General features: G+C 39.4%; 1 protein-coding gene across 6 annotated transcripts in view; it reads left to right on the forward strand.

Annotated features, from left to right (window-relative positions):
- The window catches only part of HECW2 (HECT, C2 and WW domain containing E3 ubiquitin protein ligase 2), a 433,539-nt gene that overhangs the window by 360,032 nt on the left and 54,280 nt on the right, over positions 1–19,227 (forward strand). For all 6 annotated transcript variants that reach the window (XM_082397296.1, XM_082397294.1, XM_082397295.1 and 3 more), the window contains 2 exons: positions 1,971–2,091; positions 3,571–3,684. In XM_082397296.1, the coding sequence (XP_082253422.1) occupies positions 1,971–2,091; positions 3,571–3,684 (235 nt within the window). The remainder of the gene's footprint in view (positions 1–1,970; positions 2,092–3,570; positions 3,685–19,227) is intronic.

Here is a 19,227-nt window from a genome sequence, read left to right on the forward strand (position 1 = left end):
AGACACAACAAATGACAGCTATTGTTATTGTTTAAAAAGCTTTATATTACCATGAGAGCTTCCTATTCCTCTTCCTTACTTATCTACTCTTACCAATTCTTACTTCACATTGTAAAATTTCCTCTGAGTCACCATAGTCCAGGCTAGTCCTCATCCCCTCAGGCCTCCATTGCTTCAACTACTCCTAGCTAGGTCTTTCCTCCTTCCGGCCCTTAATCCACTCTGAAAATCATTTCTGAACTAAAACACCACTTGTTTGTTATTCCCTTGCTTAAGAACCTATAAAGGCTTCCCACTGCTTGCTGCATCATGCTCACACTTCTCAGCTAGGTTTTTAAAACTTCTTCTCATAATTTCATACCAAACTTCTGACCAATTTAATTTCCTACTTAACGCCCTAGCACTCCCCCTCTGCTCTAGGTTAGTGGGGTCTCCTCCGTGTCTTCTGAACATGCAGGCAATGCTTCTTCCAGCTCTTGCTGCCCTACCCCAGTATAGGCTATAGTTCTCCCATGTTTATAAGGCCTGGTTCCAATAACATCTCCTCCCTAAAGTCTTTTCCATTTTGATCTCTGCTTATCCTCATTTACTATTACTTTTCTATAACACTGATCTCAAATGCATCCTCACTGAGTGGCGGTGGCACAGTGGAGAGCACGTGCTTCACCTCATGGGGCAGCTGCCCTCTGTAGCCCCAGGGAGATGCAAGCCAGTTGTTGCAAGAGTTCCCAACTGATTTTCACGAGAAATCAGGATTTTTTTTTTTCTACTTGAAATCTCCTAATTTTTAAATGTTGGCAGTTAATTTAAAATCTTTAGAACATTGTGTGGCAAACAAAATAGATCTATAGGGCTGGGTATAGCCCCAGGGCTATCATTTTGTTCCTTCTGCTTTAGAGTTTGTATACCATCTAGTTTAAGACTTAAATATTCTCTAGTTGTTTGATATGTTCTATTTCTGTCTTCCCAACCAAGATATCCACTCCAGCAACCCGACCTTATCCATTCTGAGCGTCTGTTGCTGAACCTAACACAGTATTAGCAAAAAATAATCATCACTTAGTTGATTCATGCATAAAGATGTATTTAAGGAGCTTACATGGTGTGTAATGCACGAGACATCACAATTTTTGTTTTCTGGTTTCTTTTATTGTGTTGTGAAATATTTCTTGGAAATATCCAGTGTTTTTGTCATGGCGTTGATTCCCATATTCATCCTCAGTTTTGTATCCCGGCTTGTTGGTTAGTCACAGTGTGACACAAAACCAGATTTTTCTGTGGAAAGAAGAACAAACTATGTTGCTTTTATATTTTATTAATGATGCTTGCCGTGGAATGACATGTAATGACATGACATCTTTAGATAATCTGTAGATAATTACAGTACTTGGCATATATTAAGAGTGCAACAAATCACAGTATTTTTACTTTGCATAACCAGGAGACATGTGCCTTCTGCAATTATGGCTGAATTCTGTTTTCAAATCAAGATTATTCTACCCTGTGGTATGAAATGTAATGTTGTAGGTTTTTCATCAAGTATGAAAACTCACTATTCTTGCTTTCTGTACCACATACTTTCACACTGTAACTTCCTGTCTGATTGCTGTGATATCATCTCAGCCGCAAGCAAAGATATTCCACCCTGAACAGTTACCATTAGACATGAGTACCTGTTTGACTCATATTGATTTGGACTGAAAAGAGGAACATATTTGACTAACACATGGGCACCATTGTAACTCTTCAAACAGGATTTGAAGGCCACAAAGAAGACATCTTGAGATCCTGGTTAAGCTCTGTGGTAGCCTTTGACTTGGAGAGGTGAAAAGTGCAGGGACCTAAAAGTATTGCCTCCTTTTACTTGTTAACTGTGGTCTCAGCCCCATGGTAATATTTTTCATGGTGATGTGATGAATATAAGGACATCGCACAAATCCACACCCTTGTCTCTTTGTGGTTTGTTGTAGGTACTCAGCGTGCCAATGCCCGTGCTCCAGCTCCTTACAAGCGAGACTTTGAAGCCAAACTAAGAAACTTTTACAGGAAGTTAGAGACTAAAGGATATGGACAAGGCCCAGGGAAATTAAAGTAAGTCAAAATAATACAAACCCCAGGATTAGTAGGTGGTGAAAAGATGGGATGCAATTTGGAATGTAGGAAATGGATTGATTTGGGATGACCAGCCTTCATTTTAGTCAGCATAATTATTTTGCCATGTGTAAATTACAGGATCATCTAAAACAGTTCTTGAATTAAGCACAATTAAACTTAAGGTTTTAAAACAGACAGGAAAGAGACGACCATGTTTCACATAAAAATAAGGCAAAATTAAAAGCTGATTTATTTTGTTCTCCTGAAAAGTACCTCTTTGTTGACTTATCGCATATTCATTAGATATAAGGCTGTCACGGTGTCTTGTATGGCACGTCACTGTCTCCTGGGCTGACCTGAGTGTAGGACTACTGCTCAGCTCTGTTTCCTTCTGTGAAGTAAGCTTAACTTGTCCAACGGAATATGTCATGAACGTTTTTTCTGCCTGTCTTTATCCACCTCCCTTTAAATGGGGAATTGAAACATCATCATGTTGTTTGGCCTAGAATTATCTGAATTTCCTACTTACCCATATTCCCTTCAGCCCCACCTCCACCCCTGTCCCATGTCCCCACTAGAGATCACTATGCCACTTGAGAGAGGACAGAGGAGAGTGGGTCTGACTGCAGAAGTGCCAGGACCCAGGTGTGTGAGAGAATTGCCCAGCCCAACAGGCACACGGCTCACTGCCCCCATACAGGGCTTGCTCATCTGAACTCACAGGTTCCCCTTTCATCACCCTCGAAAACATCAACCTGCCCCAAACACCGTACCTCTCTGAGCTTCACTTATTAAGGTCTTGCTGATCAAGCTTTCATACCTTCAGCCTCCCTATCATCTCCCTTTCCATTACTATTTGCATTAAGGGCAAATTGACACCTGTTTAAGGGTGACTTAAATTGTCATTGTCACAAGTAGATTAATCAACCACCAGTATCATTCATTTGTATCTGTCACTTAGGGAATCTCAAGATTCACTTAATTTTAAAGTTAAACTAAGCACAACAGTAAACTCCACTGCTTTGGAGGACACTGAGAACTTTTTTGTCCTTCTTGTTCTCACTGTTATCTTTCTAGGTACTTAAGAATTGAATTCCTAGGTGCATTCAGGCTTAAAACATTACCTCCTAGGGTTGCTCCCTAAACAAATGTTTTGTGTGTGTGTGTGTGTTGTTTTTTAATCATTTTCCTTCTGGGATAAATTGATGTAACCATTCAGAAAGGACTCTTGCATTGGTTTTACAGGTCTTAGGTGGGGTGCCCTATTTACCAGTGATTCTCTGGTGTAACCTTTGTTAATGCCATTAAGAGTTACAGATAGATGTGTGCTTTATTGCAGACAGCGATGATAGTAAGTCACTCCACTTTTCCCCTAGTTAATTGTGGTAAGTGGAAATTAAATGGCAAGTGCCCAGTTCTGGAAAGATAAGGATTAGGAAATAATCTGTATTTTTCAAATTGTCTTTTTCTGGACAGGTTAATTATCAGAAGAGATCACTTGCTCGAAGATGCTTTTAATCAGATTATGGGCTACTCCAGAAAAGACCTGCAGAGAAATAAGCTGTACGTCACATTTGTTGGGGAGGAAGGGTGAGTAGCACAGAGAAGTGGCCTGTGAAGCACAGGCTGTGGCTGCCGGAGGATGTTTCCCCACACTGTCCCCTGCGGTTGCCTGAAACAGGAAATCCTTCTGACAGGAAATGCTGTTCTCATACACTTAAACCTTTCAGTTTTTTTTTTTTAAAAAGCTTCCTTTGATTTTTAAATCATTTGACATAGAAATTCTTTAGTTAAAAACTCATAACTATAGATCATTTTTGAGAGCAGAAACTTAGTTTCGTTTCTTCTCTCTGTAACTCTTTCTCTCAAAGGGAAAACATGTTTGTTTGTTTGTTTTATTGAAGTATAGTTGATTTACAATGTTGTGTTAATTTCTGCTGAACAGCACAGTGATTCAGTTATACATATATGTACATTCTTTTTAAAATTCTTTTCCATTATGGTTTATCACAGGATATTGAATATAGTTCCCTGTGCTATACAGTAGGATCTTGTTGTTTATTCATCCTCTATATAATAGTTTGCATCTGCTAACCCCAAGCTCCTCCCACTCTATCCCTCTCTCCCCCCCACCACCGCCCTGGCAACCACAAGTCTGTTCTCTATGTCTGTGAGTCTGTTTCTGTTTGTAGATAAGTTCATTTCTGTCATCTTTTAGATTCCACATACAAGTGATATCATATGGTATTTGTCTTTCTCTTTCTGACTTACTTCACTTAGTATGATAATCTCTAGATCCATCCATGTTGCTACAAATGACATCATTTCATTCTTTTTTATGGCTGAGTAGTATTCCATTGTATATATGTACCACATCTTCTCTATCCATTCATCTGTCGAAGGACATTTAGGTTGTTTCCATGTCTTGGCTATTGTGAATAGTGCTGCTATGAACATAGGGGTGCATGTATCTTTTTTGAATTAGAGTTTTGTTTGGGTATATGCCCAGGAGTGGGATTGCTGGATCATATGGCAACACTATTTTTAGATTTTGAGGAACCTTCATACTGTTTTCCATAGTGGCTGTACCAATATACATTCCCACCAACAGTGTAAGAGGGTTCAAAACATGGGCTTTGAGATAAAAAAAAGCAAAGAATTGCATTTTAACATCTATGATCTTGTTATGTGCACAGGAATACTAAGTAAATCATACTTCACCTGTTAAATAAGCTCAGTTTCAGAATCACGAATTAGAAACTAGTGTTTGCTAGAGAGTAGGGGGCATGGGGAGGATGCAGGATGGGCGAAATAGGAGAAGGGGATTAAGAGGCACAAACTTCCATTTGTAAAATAAGTAAGTCACAGGATGTAATGTACAGCAAAGGGAATATAGTCAATAACATTGTAATAACTTTGTATGCTGACAGGATGGTAACTAGACTCACAGTGGCGGCCATCTCACAATGTATCAAATTATGGAATCACTACATTGTATACCTGCAACTAACATGATATTGTATGTCAACTGTACTTCAATTTAAAAAAGATAGAAAAAGAGGAAAAAAGAAGAATCCTTCTGTTCTACCTGGAAATCTCCCCAGCAGTATCTCTTGGGCCTTGGTTCTTATTTCTGTGTCCCCACTTTTTCTCTTTCTTTGGCACACCTACCAAAATAACTACCTGCCATAAACAGAGTCCAGCCTTCTATGACTCTTCCATGAGTGTGCTCATAGAGATAAGGGTTAGGAAATGAAGGAGTAAAGACTCCTACACGGTGTTTATTGCATTCAAATAGGCATAACGGTGGTTTTATGACTCTTCAGAAGATGACAGCTCTCATCTCTCCTAGACCCCTTACTCTTTCCTCATTTCAGGTTTAGGTTTGGAGTCTCAGCACCTTCTTTGTAGACATCACTAGAGTGAATTTTAAAAATACCACATGATTGTCTGAACTCTGGTTGTCTTCTCTTTAACTCCTTAACTGCTGTTAATTTGGATCATTTTAAGGCTACCCCTCTCAGTCTTGCCCAGGAATAAAGTATATTAGATTATGGAATCATAGCAATCATATTCAACAGATTCAGCCATTTGGTTTATGGTTGATGAAATGGAGCTGCCAAAGTATAAAATAATTTACATGTGCTAGTAGAACTAGATAATAGTAAAATTGAGATTTAAAATTAGGCCTCTTGTCTTCCATCCAGGATTCTTAGACCAGCACTGGGATTTAGGCAAAACTCCTGAACTCTGATCTATCTGAATTTTTTCCTACCCATGGATCTTTTCACTATTCCAGCTAGTGACTGATAACTTCTTTTGTCACATATAGTGTTGTATAGTCTCCCAGCTGTGACTAGATTAAAGTAAAATATTACACGGGAAAACAATATAATGTGACAAAGTTTGAGAAGCTTGCCTGAGACTTGAGCCTTTTGTTGCTGACAAGCCTTAATGGACTTCTAGCTTTTGTTAGTTGCCTTAAAGATGCAGCTGTGCAATTGAAAATGAAGGCAAATGTTTTTAGCCTAATCACAGGTATGCATGGGATTCCAGGTATTTCCTTACATAACCAGTCTGGTTTAGATGAGAATACTTTTCCTCCCCCAGAACTCCAGCTGCCTTCCTTCTTTGTTGGACCACAGTTTGTTGAGATCTCAGAGATGTAGGCAAGAGTCTTTGGAAACCATGGTACTTAGGTTTGAATAGAACAGATGCTATCATGCTTGATCATCCTAAAGCTGTCTCCCCATGATCTGGACTGACATCCATTCCTAGGAGGAGGCCCAGGCAGAGTGGGGCCTGAAACCTTATTTAATTGCGACTAATGTCCAAATGTTTCCTGCCTCCATTTCTTGTCTTCTTCCTGTAACCCCAGAAGGAAAATAAGAGGGAGGATATGTTGAGGTGTGACCTCAGTCCTCAGGGACAATCTCTTAATCAGGCCCCTCTGCATATGGTTTATTGAAACGGGAATGGGGCCAGATAACTTCTGGTCTCATGGCTTTATCATGTCAGTATCATACATATAGATTATTAGATATAGACTTCATTTTGCTATTAAGGCATTGGGAATACATAATACTATTTTGAAAGATTAACACAGAGCAGAAGCAAGAAAAACTACAACCCTGCAGCCTGTGGGGAAAAAACCACATTCACAGAAAGATACACAAGGTGAAAAGGTAGAGGGCTATATATCAGATGAAGGAACAAGATAAAACCCGAGAAAAACAACTAAATGAAATAGAGATAGGCAACCTTCCAGAAAAAGAATTCAGAATAATGATAGTGAAGATGATCCAGGACCTCGGAATAAGAATGGAGGCAAAGATCGAGAAGATGCAAGAAATGTTTAACAAGGACCTAGAAGCATTAAAGAACAAACAAACAGAGATGAACAATACAATAACTGAAATGAAAACTACACTAGAAGGAATCAATAGCAGAATAACTGAGGCAGAAGAACGGATAAGTGACCTGGAAGACAGAATGGTGGAATTCACTGCTGCGGAACAGACTAAAGAAAAAAGAATGAAAAGAAATGAAGACAGCCTAAGAGACCTCTGGGACAACATTAAATGAAACAACATTCGCATTATAGGGGTCCCAGAAGGAGAAAAGAGAGAGAAAGGACCAGAGAAAATATTTGAAGAGATTATAGTCGAAAACTTCCCTCACATGGGAAAGGAAATAGCCACCCAAGTCCAGAAAGTGCAGCGAGTCCCATACAGGATAAACCCAAGGAGAAAAACGCTGAGACACATAGTAATAAATTGGCAAAAATTAAAGACAAAGAAAAATTATTGAAAGCAGCAAGGGAAAAATGACAAATAACATACAAGGGAACTCCCATAAGGTTAACAGCTGATTTCTCAGCAGAAACTCTACAAGCCAGAAGGGAGTGGTATGATATACTTAAAGTGATGAAAGGGAAGAACCTACAACCAAGATTACTCTACCCGGCAAGGATCTCATTTAGATTTGATGGAGAAATCAAAAGCTTTACAGACAAGCAAAAGCTAAGAGAATTCAGCACCACCAAACCAGCTCTACAGCAAATGCTAAAGGAACTTCTCTAAGTGGGAAACACAAGAGAAGAAAAGGACCTACAAAAACAAACCCAAAACAATTAAGAAAATGGTCATAGGAACATACATATTGATAATTACCTTAAACGTGAATGGATTAAATGCTCCAACCAAAAGACACAGGCTTGCTGAATGGATACAAAAACAAGACCCATATATCTGCTGTCTACAAGAGACCCACTTCAGACCTAGAGACACATACAGACTGAAAGGGAGGGGATGGAAAAACATATTCCATGCAAATGGAAATCAAAAGAAAGCTGGAGTAGCTATACTCATCTCAGATAAAATAGACCGTAAAATAAAGAGTGTTACAAGAGACAAGGAAGAACACTACATAATGATCAAGGGATCAATCCAAGAAGAAGATATAACAATTATAAATATATATGCACCCAACATAGGAGCACCTCAATACATAAGGCAACTGCTAACAGCTATAAAAGAGGAAATCAACAGTAACACAATAATAGTGGGGGACTTTAACACCTCACCTACACCAATGGACAGATCATCCAAAATGAAAATAAATAAGGAAACAGAAGCTTTAAATGACACAATAGACCAGATAGATTTAATTGATATTTATAGGACACTCCATCCAAAAACAGCAGGCTACACTTTCTTCTCAAGTGTACACGGAACATTCTCTAGGATAGATCACATCTTGGGTCACAAATCAAGCCTCAGTAAATTGAAGAAAATTGAAATCATATCAAGCATCTTTTCTGACCACAACGCTATGAGATTAGAAATGAATTACAGGGAAAAAAACATAAAAAACACAAACAAATGGAGGCTAAACAATACGGTACTAAATAACCAAGAGATCACTGAAGAAATCAAAGAGGACATCAAAAAATACCTAGAGACAGAGGAGGGGCAAAATGGCGGAAGAGTAAGACGCAGAGATCACCTTCCTTCCCACAGATACAGTAGAAATACATCTACACGTGGAACCGCTCCTACAGAACACCCACTGAACGCTGGCAGAAGACATCAGACCTCCCAAAAGGCAAGAAAATCCCCACGTACTTGGGTAGGGTACAAGAAAAAAGAAATAACAGAGACAAAAGAATAGGGACGGGACCTGCGCCAGTGGGAGGGAGCCGTGAAGGAGGAAAGGTTTCCAGGCACTAGGAAGCCCCTTTGCGGGCAGAGACTGCGGGTGGCAGAGGGGGGAAGCTTCGGAACCGCGGAGGAGAGCGCAGCCACAGGGGTGCGGAGGGCAAAGCGGAGAGACTCCCGCACAGAGGCTCGGCGCCAACCAGCACTCACCAGCCCGAGAGGCTTGTCTGCTCACCCGCCGGGGCGGGCGGGGGCTGGGAGCTGAGGCTCGGGTTTTGGTGCTAGCCGGGAGGGAGTCCGGGAAAAAGTCTGCAGCTGCCGAAGAGGCAAGAGACTTTTTCTTGCCTCTTTGTTTCGCGGCGCGCAAGGAGAGGGGATTCAGAGCGCTGCCTAAACGAAATACAGAGACAGTTGCGAGCCGCGGCTATCAGCGCGGATCCCACAGCAACAGGGGCGCAGAGGGAAAAACAGAGAGATTCCCGCACAGAGGCTCAGCGCCGAGCAGCGCTCACCAGCCCGAGAGGCTTGTCTGCTCACCCGCTGGGGAGGGAGGGACTGGGAGCTGAGGCGCGGGCTTCGGTCGGATCGCAGGGAGAGGACTGGGGTTGGCGGCGTGAACACAGCCTGAAGGGGTTGGCGTGCCGCGGCGAGCCGGGAGGAAGCCAGAGAGGAGGTCTGCAGCCGCCGAAGAGGCAAGAGACTTTTTCTTGCCTCTTTGTTTCGCAGCGCGCAAGGAGAGGGGATTCAGAGCGCCGCCTAGACGAACTCCAGAGGCGGGCGCGAGCCGCGGCTAACAGTGCGGACCCCAGAGTCTGGTAGGAAACGCTAAGGCTGCTGCTGCCGCCACCAAGAAGCCTGTGTGCGAGCACAGGTCACTCTCCACACTGCCCCTCCCGGGAGCCGGTGCAGCTCGCCACTGCCAGGCTCCCGTGATCCGGGGACAGCTTCCCCGGGAGAACCCACGGCGCGCCTCAGGCTGCTGCAATGTCACGCCAGCCTCTGACGCCGCAGGCTCGCCCCGCCTCCTCCATACCGCTCCCTCCCCTGGCCTGAGTGAGCCAGAGCCCCTGAAGCAGCTGCTCCTTTAACCCAGTTCCGTCTGGGCGGGTAACGGACGCCCTCAGGCGACATACATGCAGAGGCGGGTCCAAATCCAAAGCTGAACGCAGGGAGCTGTACGAACAAAGAAGAGAAAGGGAAATCTCTCCCAGCAGCCTCAGAAGCAGCGGATTAAAGCTCCACAAACAACTTGATGTGCCTGTATCTGTTGAATACCTGAATAGACAACGAATCATCCCAAATTCAAAAGGTGGACTTTAGGAGCAGGATATATTAATTTCCCCTTTTCCTTTTTTTGTGAGTGTATATGTGTATGTTTCTGAGTGAGATTTTGTCTGTATAGCTTTGCTTTCACCATCAGTCCTAGGGTTAGGTCCGTCCATTTTTTTTTTTTTTTTTTTTTTTTTACTTAAAAAAATTTTTTTTCCTAATATATGTTTTCTTAATAATTTTTTCCGTATTTTCTATTTTTAGAAATTAAAAAATTTTTTAATAAGTTTTTTCATATTTTTTATTTTAAAAAATTAAAATTTTTTTTCTTAATAAATTTTTTTCTTAAAAATTTTTTTCTTATGTTTTACTATAAAAAATTAATAAATCTATTTTTAAAAATTAAAAAAAAATTTTTTTCTGAATACATTTACTCTTAATAATTTTTTTTTCTTATTTTTTATTATAATAGCTTTATTTTATTTTATTTTATCCTCTTTTTTTCTTTCTATTTTGTTCTCCCTTATATTCTGAGCTGTGTGGATGAAAGGCTCTTGGTGCTCCAGCCAGGCATCAGGGCTGTGCCTCTGAGGTGGGAGAGCCAACTTCAGGACACTGGTCCACAAGAGACCTACCAGCTCCACGTAATACCAAACGGCAAAAATCTCTCAGAGATCTCCATCTCAACATCAAGACCCAGCTTCACTCAATGACCAGCAAGCTACAGTGCTAGACACTCTATGCCAAACAACTAGCAAGACAGGAACACAGCCCCATCCATTAGCAGGGAGGCTGCCTAAAATCATAAGGCCGCAGCCACCCCAAAACACACCACCAGACGTGGACGTGCCCACCAGAAAGACAAGATTCAACCTCATCCACCAGAACACAGGCAATAGTCCCCTCCACCAGGAAGCCTACACAACCCACTGAACCAACCTTACCCACTGGGGACAGATACCAAAAACAACAGGAACTACGAACCTGCAGCCTGTGAAAAGGAGACCCCAAACACAGTAAGATAAGCAAAATGAGACGACAGAAAAACACACAGCAGATGAAGGAGCAGGGTCAAAACACACCAGACCTAACAAATGAAGAGGAAATAGGTAGTCTACCTGAAAAAGAATTCAGAATAATGATAGTAAGGATGATCCAAAATCTTGGAAATAGAATAGACAAAATGCAAGAAACGTTTAACAAGGACGTAGAAGAACTAAAGAGGAACCAAGCAACGATGAAAAACACAATAAATGAAATTAAAAATACTCTAGATGGGATCAATAGCAGAATAACTGAGGCAGAAGAAAGGATAAGTGACCTGGAAGATAAAATGGTGGAAATAACTACTGCAGAGCAGAATAAAGAAAAAAGAATGAAAAGAACTGAGGACAGTCTCAGAGACCTCTGGGACAACATTAAACGCACCAACATTCGAATTATAGGGGTCCCAGAAGAAGAAGAGAAAAAGAAAGGGACTGAGAAAATATTTGAAGAGATTATAGTTGAAAACTTCCCTAATATGGGAAAGGAAATAGTTAATCAAGTCCAGGAAGCACAGAGAGTCCCATACAGGATAAACCCAAGGAGAAACACGCCAAGACACATATTAATCAAACTGTCAAAAATTAAATATAAAGAAAACTTATTAAAAGCAGCAAGGGAAAAACAACAAATAACACACAAGGGAATCCCCATAAGGTTAACAACTGATCTTTCAGCAGAAACTCTGCAAGCCAGAAGGGAGTGGCAGGATATACTTAAAGTGATGAAGGAGAAAAACCTACAACCAAGATTACTCTACCCAACAAGGATCTCATTCAGATTTGACGGAGAAATTAAAAGCTTTACAGACAAGCAGAAGCTGAGAGAGTTCAGCACCACCAAACCAGCTTTACAACAAATGCTAAAGGAACTTCTCTAGGCAAGAAACACAAGAGAAGGAAAACACCTACAATAACAAACCCAAAACATTTAAGAAAATGGGAATAGGAACATACATATCAATAATTACCTTGAATGTAAATGGATTAAATGCTCCCACCAAAAGACACAGACTGGCTGAATGGATACAAAAACAAGACCCATATATATGCTGTCTACAAGAGACCCACTTCAGACCTAGAGACACATACAGACTGAAAGTGAGGGGATGGAAAAAGATATTCCATGCAAATGGAAATCAAAAGAAAGCTGGAGTAGCAATTCTCATATCAGACAAAATAGACTTTAAAATAAAGACTATTACAAGAGACAAAGAAGGACACTATATAATGATCAAGGGATCGATCCAAGAGGAAGGTATAACAATTGTAAATATTTATGCACCCAACATAGGAGCACCTCAATACATAAGGCAAATACTAACAGCCATAAAAGGGGAAATCGACAGCAACACAATCATAGTAGGGGACTTTAACACCCCACATTCACCAATGGACAGATCATCCAAAATGAAAATAAATAAGGAAACACAAGCTTTAAATGATACATTAAACAAGATGGACTTAATTGATATTTATAGGACATTCCACCCAAAAACAACAGAATACACATTTTTCTCAAGTGCGCATGGAACATTCTCCAGGATAGATCATATCTTGGGTCACAAATCAAGCCTTGGTAAATTTAAGAAAATTGAAATCGTATCAAGTATCTTTTACGACCACAACACTATGAGACTAGATATCAATTACAGGAAAAGATGTGTAAAAAATACAAACACATGGAGGCTACACAATACACTACTTAATAACGAAGTGATCACTGAAGAAATCAAAGGGGAAATCAAAAAATACCTAGAAACAAATGACAATGGAGATACGACGACCCAAAACCTATGGGACGCAGCAAAAGCAGTGCTAAGAGGGAAGTTTATAGCAATACAAGCCTACCTCAAGAAACAGGAAATATCTCGAATAAACAACCTAACCTTGCACCTAAAGCAATTAGAGAAAGAAGAACAAAAAAACCCCAAAGCTAGCAGAAGGAAAGAAATCATAAAGATCAGGTCAGAAATAAATGAAAAAGAAATGAAACAATAGCAAAAATCAATAAAACTAAAAGCTGGTTCTTTGAGAAGATAAACAAAATTGATAAACCATTAGCCAGACTCATCAAGAGAAAAAGGGAGAAGACTCAAATCAATAGAATTAGAAATGAAAAAGGAGAAGTAACCACTGACACTGCAGAAATACAAAAGATCATGAGAGATTACTACAAGCAACTCTACGCCAATAAAATGGACAACCTGGAAGAAATGGACAGATTCTTAGAAATGCACAACCTGCCGAGACTGAACCAGGAAGAAATAGAAAATATGAACAGACCAATCACAAGCACTGATATTGAAACTGTGATTAAAAACCTTCCAACAAACAAAAGCCCAGGACCAGATGGCTTCACAGGTGAATTCTATCAAACACTTAGAGAAGAGCTAACACCTATCCTTCTCAAACTCTTCCAAAATATTGCAGAGGGAGGAACACTCCCAAACTCATTCTACGAGGCCACCATCACCCTGATACCAAAACCAGACAAAGATGTCACAAAGAAAGAAAACTACAGGCCAATTTCACTGATGAACATAGATGCAAAAATCCTCAACAAAATACTAGCAAACAGAATCCAACAGCACATTAAAAGGATCCTACACCATGATCAAGTGGGGTTTATCCCAGGAATGCAAGGATTCTTCAATATACACAAATCAATCAATGTGATACACCATATTAACAAATTGAAGGAGAAAAACCATATGATCATCTCAATAGATGCAGAGAAAGCTTTCGACAAAATTCAACACCCATTTATGATAAAAGCCCTGCAGAAAGTAGGCATAGAGGGAACTTTCCTCAACATAATAAAGGCCATATATGACAAACCCACAGCCAACATTGTCCTCAATGGTGAAAAACTGAAACCATTTCCACTAAGATCAGGAACAAGACAAGGTTGCCCACTCTCACCACTATTATTCAACATAGTTTTGGAAGTGTTAGCCACAGCAATCAGAGAAGACAAAGAAATAAAAGGAATCCAAATCGGAAAAGAAGAAGTAAAGCTGTCACTGTTTGCAGATGACATGATACTATACATAGAGAATCCTAAAGATGCTACCAGAAAGCTCCTAGAGCTAATCAATGAATTTGGTAAAGTAGCAGGATACAAAATTAATGCACAGAAATCTCTTGCATTTCTATACACTAATGACGAAAAATCTGAAAGTGAAATTAAGAAAACACTCCCATTTACCATTGCAACAAAAAGAATAAAATATCTAGGAATAAACCTACCTAAAGAGACAAAAGACCTGTATGCAGAAAGTTATAAGACACTGATGAAAGAAATTAAAGATGATACAAATAGATGGAAAGATATACCATGTTCCTGGATTGGAAGAATCAACATTGTGAAAATGACTCTACTACCCAAAGCAATCTACAGATTCAATGCAATCCCTATCAAACTACCACTGGCATTTTTCACAGAACTAGAACAAAAAATTTCACAATTTGTATGGAAACACAAAAGACCCCAAATAGCCAAAGCAATCTTGAGAACGAAAAATGGAGCTGGAGGAATCAGGCTCCCTGACTTCAGACTATATTACAAAGCTACAGTAATCAAGACAGTTTGGTACTGGCACAAAAACAGAAATATAGATCAATGGAACAGGATAGAAAGCCCAGAGATAAACCCACACACATATGGTGGCCTTATCTTTGATAAAGGAGGCAAGCATATACAGTGGAGAAAAGACAGCCTCTTCAATAAGTGGTGCTGGGAAAATTGGACAGCTACATGTAAAAGTATGAAATTAGAACACTCCCTGACACCATGCACAAAAATAAACTCAAAATGGATTAAAGACCTAAGTGTAAGACCAGACACTATCAAACTCTTAGAGGAAAACATAGGCAGAACATTCTATGACATACATCACAGCAAGATTCTTTTTGACCCAGCTCCCAGAGAAATGGAAATAAGAACACAAATAAACAAATGGGACCTAATGAAACTTAAAAGCTCTTGCACAGCAAAGGAAACCATAAACAAGACCAAAAGACAACCATCAGAATGGGAGAAAATATTTGCAAATGAAGCAACTGACAAAGGATTAATCTCCAAGATTTACAAGCAGCTCATTCAGCTCAATAACAAAAAAACGAACAACCCAATCCAAAAATGGGCAGAAGACCTAAATAGACATTTCTCCAAAGAAGATATACAGATGGCCTACAGACACATGAAAGAATGCTCAACATCATTAATCATTAGAGAAATGCAAATCAAAACTACAATGAGATATCATCTCACACCAGTCAGAATGGCCATCATCAAAAAATCTAGAAACAATAAATGCTGGAGAGGGTGTGGAGGAAAGGGAACTCTCTTGCACTGTTGGTGGGAATGTAAATTGATACAGCCACTATGGAGAACAGTATGGAGGTTCCTTCAAAAACTACAAATAGAACTACCATACGATCCAGCAATCCCACTACTGGGCATATACCCTGAGAAAACCATAGTTCAAAAAGAGTCATGTACCAAAATGTTCATTGCAGCTCTATTTACAATAGCCAGGACATGGAAGCAACCTAAATGTCCATCGGCAGATGAATGGATAAAGAAGATGTGGCACATATATACAATGGAATATTACTCAGCCATAAAAAGAAATGAAATGGAGGTATTTGTAATGAGGTGGATGGAGTTAGAGTCTGTCATACAGAGTGAAGTAAGTCAGAAAGAGAAAAACAAATACAGTATGCTAACACATATATACGGAATCTAAGAAAAAAAAAAAGGCCATGAAGAACCTAGTGGCAAGACGGGAATAAAGACACAGACCTACTAGAGAATGGACTTGAGGATATGGGGAGGGGGAGGGGTGAGATGTGACAGGGTAAGAGAGTGTCATGGACATATATACACTACCAAATGTAAAATAGATAGCTAGTGGGAAGCAGCCGCATAGCACAGGGAGATCAGCTCGGTGCTTTGTGACCACCTAGAGGGGTGGGATGGGGAGGGTGGGAGGGAGGGAGATGCAAGAGGGAAGAGATATGGGAACATATTGTATATGTATAACTGATTAACTTTGTTATAAAGCAGAAGCTAACACCCCATTGTAAGGCAATTATACTTCAATAAAGATGTTTAAAAAAAAAAAAATACCTAGAGACAAATGACAATGAAAACACGAGAATCCTAAACCTATGGGATGCAGCAAAAGCAGTTCTAAGAGGGAAGTTTATAGCTATACAAGCCTACCTCAAGAAACAAGAAAAATCTCAAGTAAACAATCTAACCTTACACCTAAAGGAACTAGAGAAAGAAGAACAAACAAAACCCAAAGTTAGCAGAAGGAAAGAAATCATAAAGATCAGAGCAGAAATAAATGAAAGAGAAACAAAGAAAACAATAGCAAATATCAATAAAACTAAAAGCTGGTTCTTTGAGAAGATAAACAAAATTGATAAGCCATTAGCCAGACTCATCAAGAAAAACAGGGAGAGGACTCAAATCAATAAAATCAGAAATGAAAAAGGAGAAGTTACAACAGACACCGCAGAAATACAAAACATCCTAAGGGACTACTACAAGCAACTCTATGCCAATAAAATGGACAACCTGGAAGAAATGGACAAATTCTTAGAAAGGTATATAACCTTCCAAGACTGAACCAGGAAGAAACAGAAAATATGAACAGACCAATCACAAGTAATGAAATTGAAACTGTGATTAAAAATCTTCCAACACACAAAAGTCCAGGACCAGATGGCTTCACAGGTGAATTCTATCAAACATTTAGAGAAGAGCTAACACCCATCCTTCTCTAACTCTTCCAAAAAATTGCAGAGGAAGGAACACTCCCAAACTCATTCTATGAGGCCACCATCACCCTGATACCAAAACCAGACAAAGATACTACAAAAAAAGAAAATTACAGACCGATATCTCTGATGAATATAGATGCAAAAATCCTCAACAAAATGCTAGCAAACAGAATCCAACAACACATTAAAAGGATCATACACCACGATCAAGTGGGATTTATCCCAGGGATGCAAGGATTCTTCAATATACGCAAATCAATCAATGTGATACACCATATTAACAAATTGAAGAATAAAAACCATATGATCATCTCAATAGATGCAGAAAAAGCTTTTGACAACATTCAACACCCATTTATGATAAAAACTCTCCAGAAAGTGGGCCTAGAGGGAACCTATCTCAACATAATAAAGGCCATATATGACAAACCCACAGCAAACATCATTCTCAATGGTGAAAAACTGAAAGCATTTCCTATAAGATCAGGAACGAGACAAGGATGTCCACTCTCACCACTATTATTCAACATAGTTTTGGAAGTCCTAGCCACGACAATCAGAGAAGAAAAAGAAATAAAAGGAATACAAATTGGAAAAGAAGAAGTAAAACTGTCACTGTTTGCAGATGACATGATCCTATACATAGAGAATCCTAAACATGCCACCAGAAAACTACTAGAGCTAATCAATGAATTTGGTAAAGTTGCAGGATACAAAATTAATGCACAGAAATCTCTTGCATTCCTATACACTAATGAAGAAAAATCTGAAAGAGAAATTATGGAAACGCTCCCATTTACCATTGCAACAAAAAGAATAAAATACCTAGCAATAAACCTACCTAGGGAGACAAAAGACCTGTATGCAGAAAACTATAAGACACTAATGAAAGAAATTAAAGATGATACCAACAGGTGGAGAGATATACCATGTTCTTGGATTGGAAGAATCAATATTGTGAAAATGACTATACTACCCAAAGCAATCTACAGATTCAATGCAATCCCTATCAAATTACCAATGGCATTTTTTACAAAACTAGAACAAATCATCTTAAAATTTGTATGGAGACACAAAAGACCTTGAATAGCCAAAGCAGTCTTGAGGGAAAAAAACAGAGCTGGAGGAATCAGACTCCCTGACTTCAGACTATACTACAAAGCTAGAGTAATCAAGACAATATGGTACTGGCACAAAAACAGAAACAAAGATCAGTGGAACCAGATAGAAAGCCCGGAGATAAACCCACGCACCTATGGTCAACTAATCTATGACAAAGGAGGCAAAGAAATACAATGGAGAAAAGACAGTCACTTCAATAAGTGGTGCTGGGAAAACTAGACAGCTACATGTAAAAGAATGAAATTAGAACACTCCCTAACACCATACACAAAAACAAACTCAAAATGGATTCGAGACCTAAATGTAAGACCGGACACTTTAAAACTCTTAGAGAAATACATAGGAAGAACACTCTTTGACATAAATCACAGCAAGATCTTTTTTGATCCACCTCCTAGAGTAATGGAAATAAAAACAAAAATAAACAAATGGGACCTAATGAAACTTCAAAGCTTTTGCACAGCAAAGGAAACCATAAACAAGACGAAAAGACAACCCTCAGAATGGGAGAAAATATTTGCAAACGAATCAACGGACAAAGGATTAATCTCCAAAATATATAAACAGCTCATTCAGCTCAATATTAAAGAAACAAACACCCCAATCCAAAAATGGGCAGAAGTCCTAAATAGACATTTCTCCAAAGAAGACATACAGATGACCAAGAAGCACATGAAAAGCTGCTCAACATCACTAATTATTAGAGAAATGCAAATCAAAACTACAATGAGGTATCACCTCACACCAGTTAGAATGGGCATCATCAGAAAATCTACAAACAACAAATGCTGGAGAGGGTGTGGAGAAAAGGGAACCCTCTTGCACTGTTGGTGGGCATGTAAATTGATACAGCCACTATGGAGAACAGTATGGAGGTTCCTTAAAAAACTAAAAATAGAATTACCATATGACCCAGCAATCCCACTACTGGGCATATACCCAGAGAAAACCGTAATTCAAAAAGACACATGCACCCCAATGTTCATTGCAGCACTATTTACAATAGCCAGGTCATGGAAGCGACCTAAATGCCCATCGACAGACAAATGGATAAAGAAGTTTGTGGTATATATATACAATGGAATATTACTCAGCCATAAAAAGGAACGAAATTGAGTCATTTGTTGAGACGTGGATGGATCTAGAGACTGTCATACAGAGTGAAGTAAGTCAGAAAGAGAAAAACAAATATCGTATATTGACGCATGTATGTGGAACCTAGAAAAATGGTACAGATGAAC

This window comes from Balaenoptera borealis (assembly GCF_965194805.1).
Source record: "Balaenoptera borealis genome assembly, chromosome: 6".
Classification (NCBI taxonomy): Eukaryota; Metazoa; Chordata; class Mammalia; order Artiodactyla; family Balaenopteridae; genus Balaenoptera; species Balaenoptera borealis.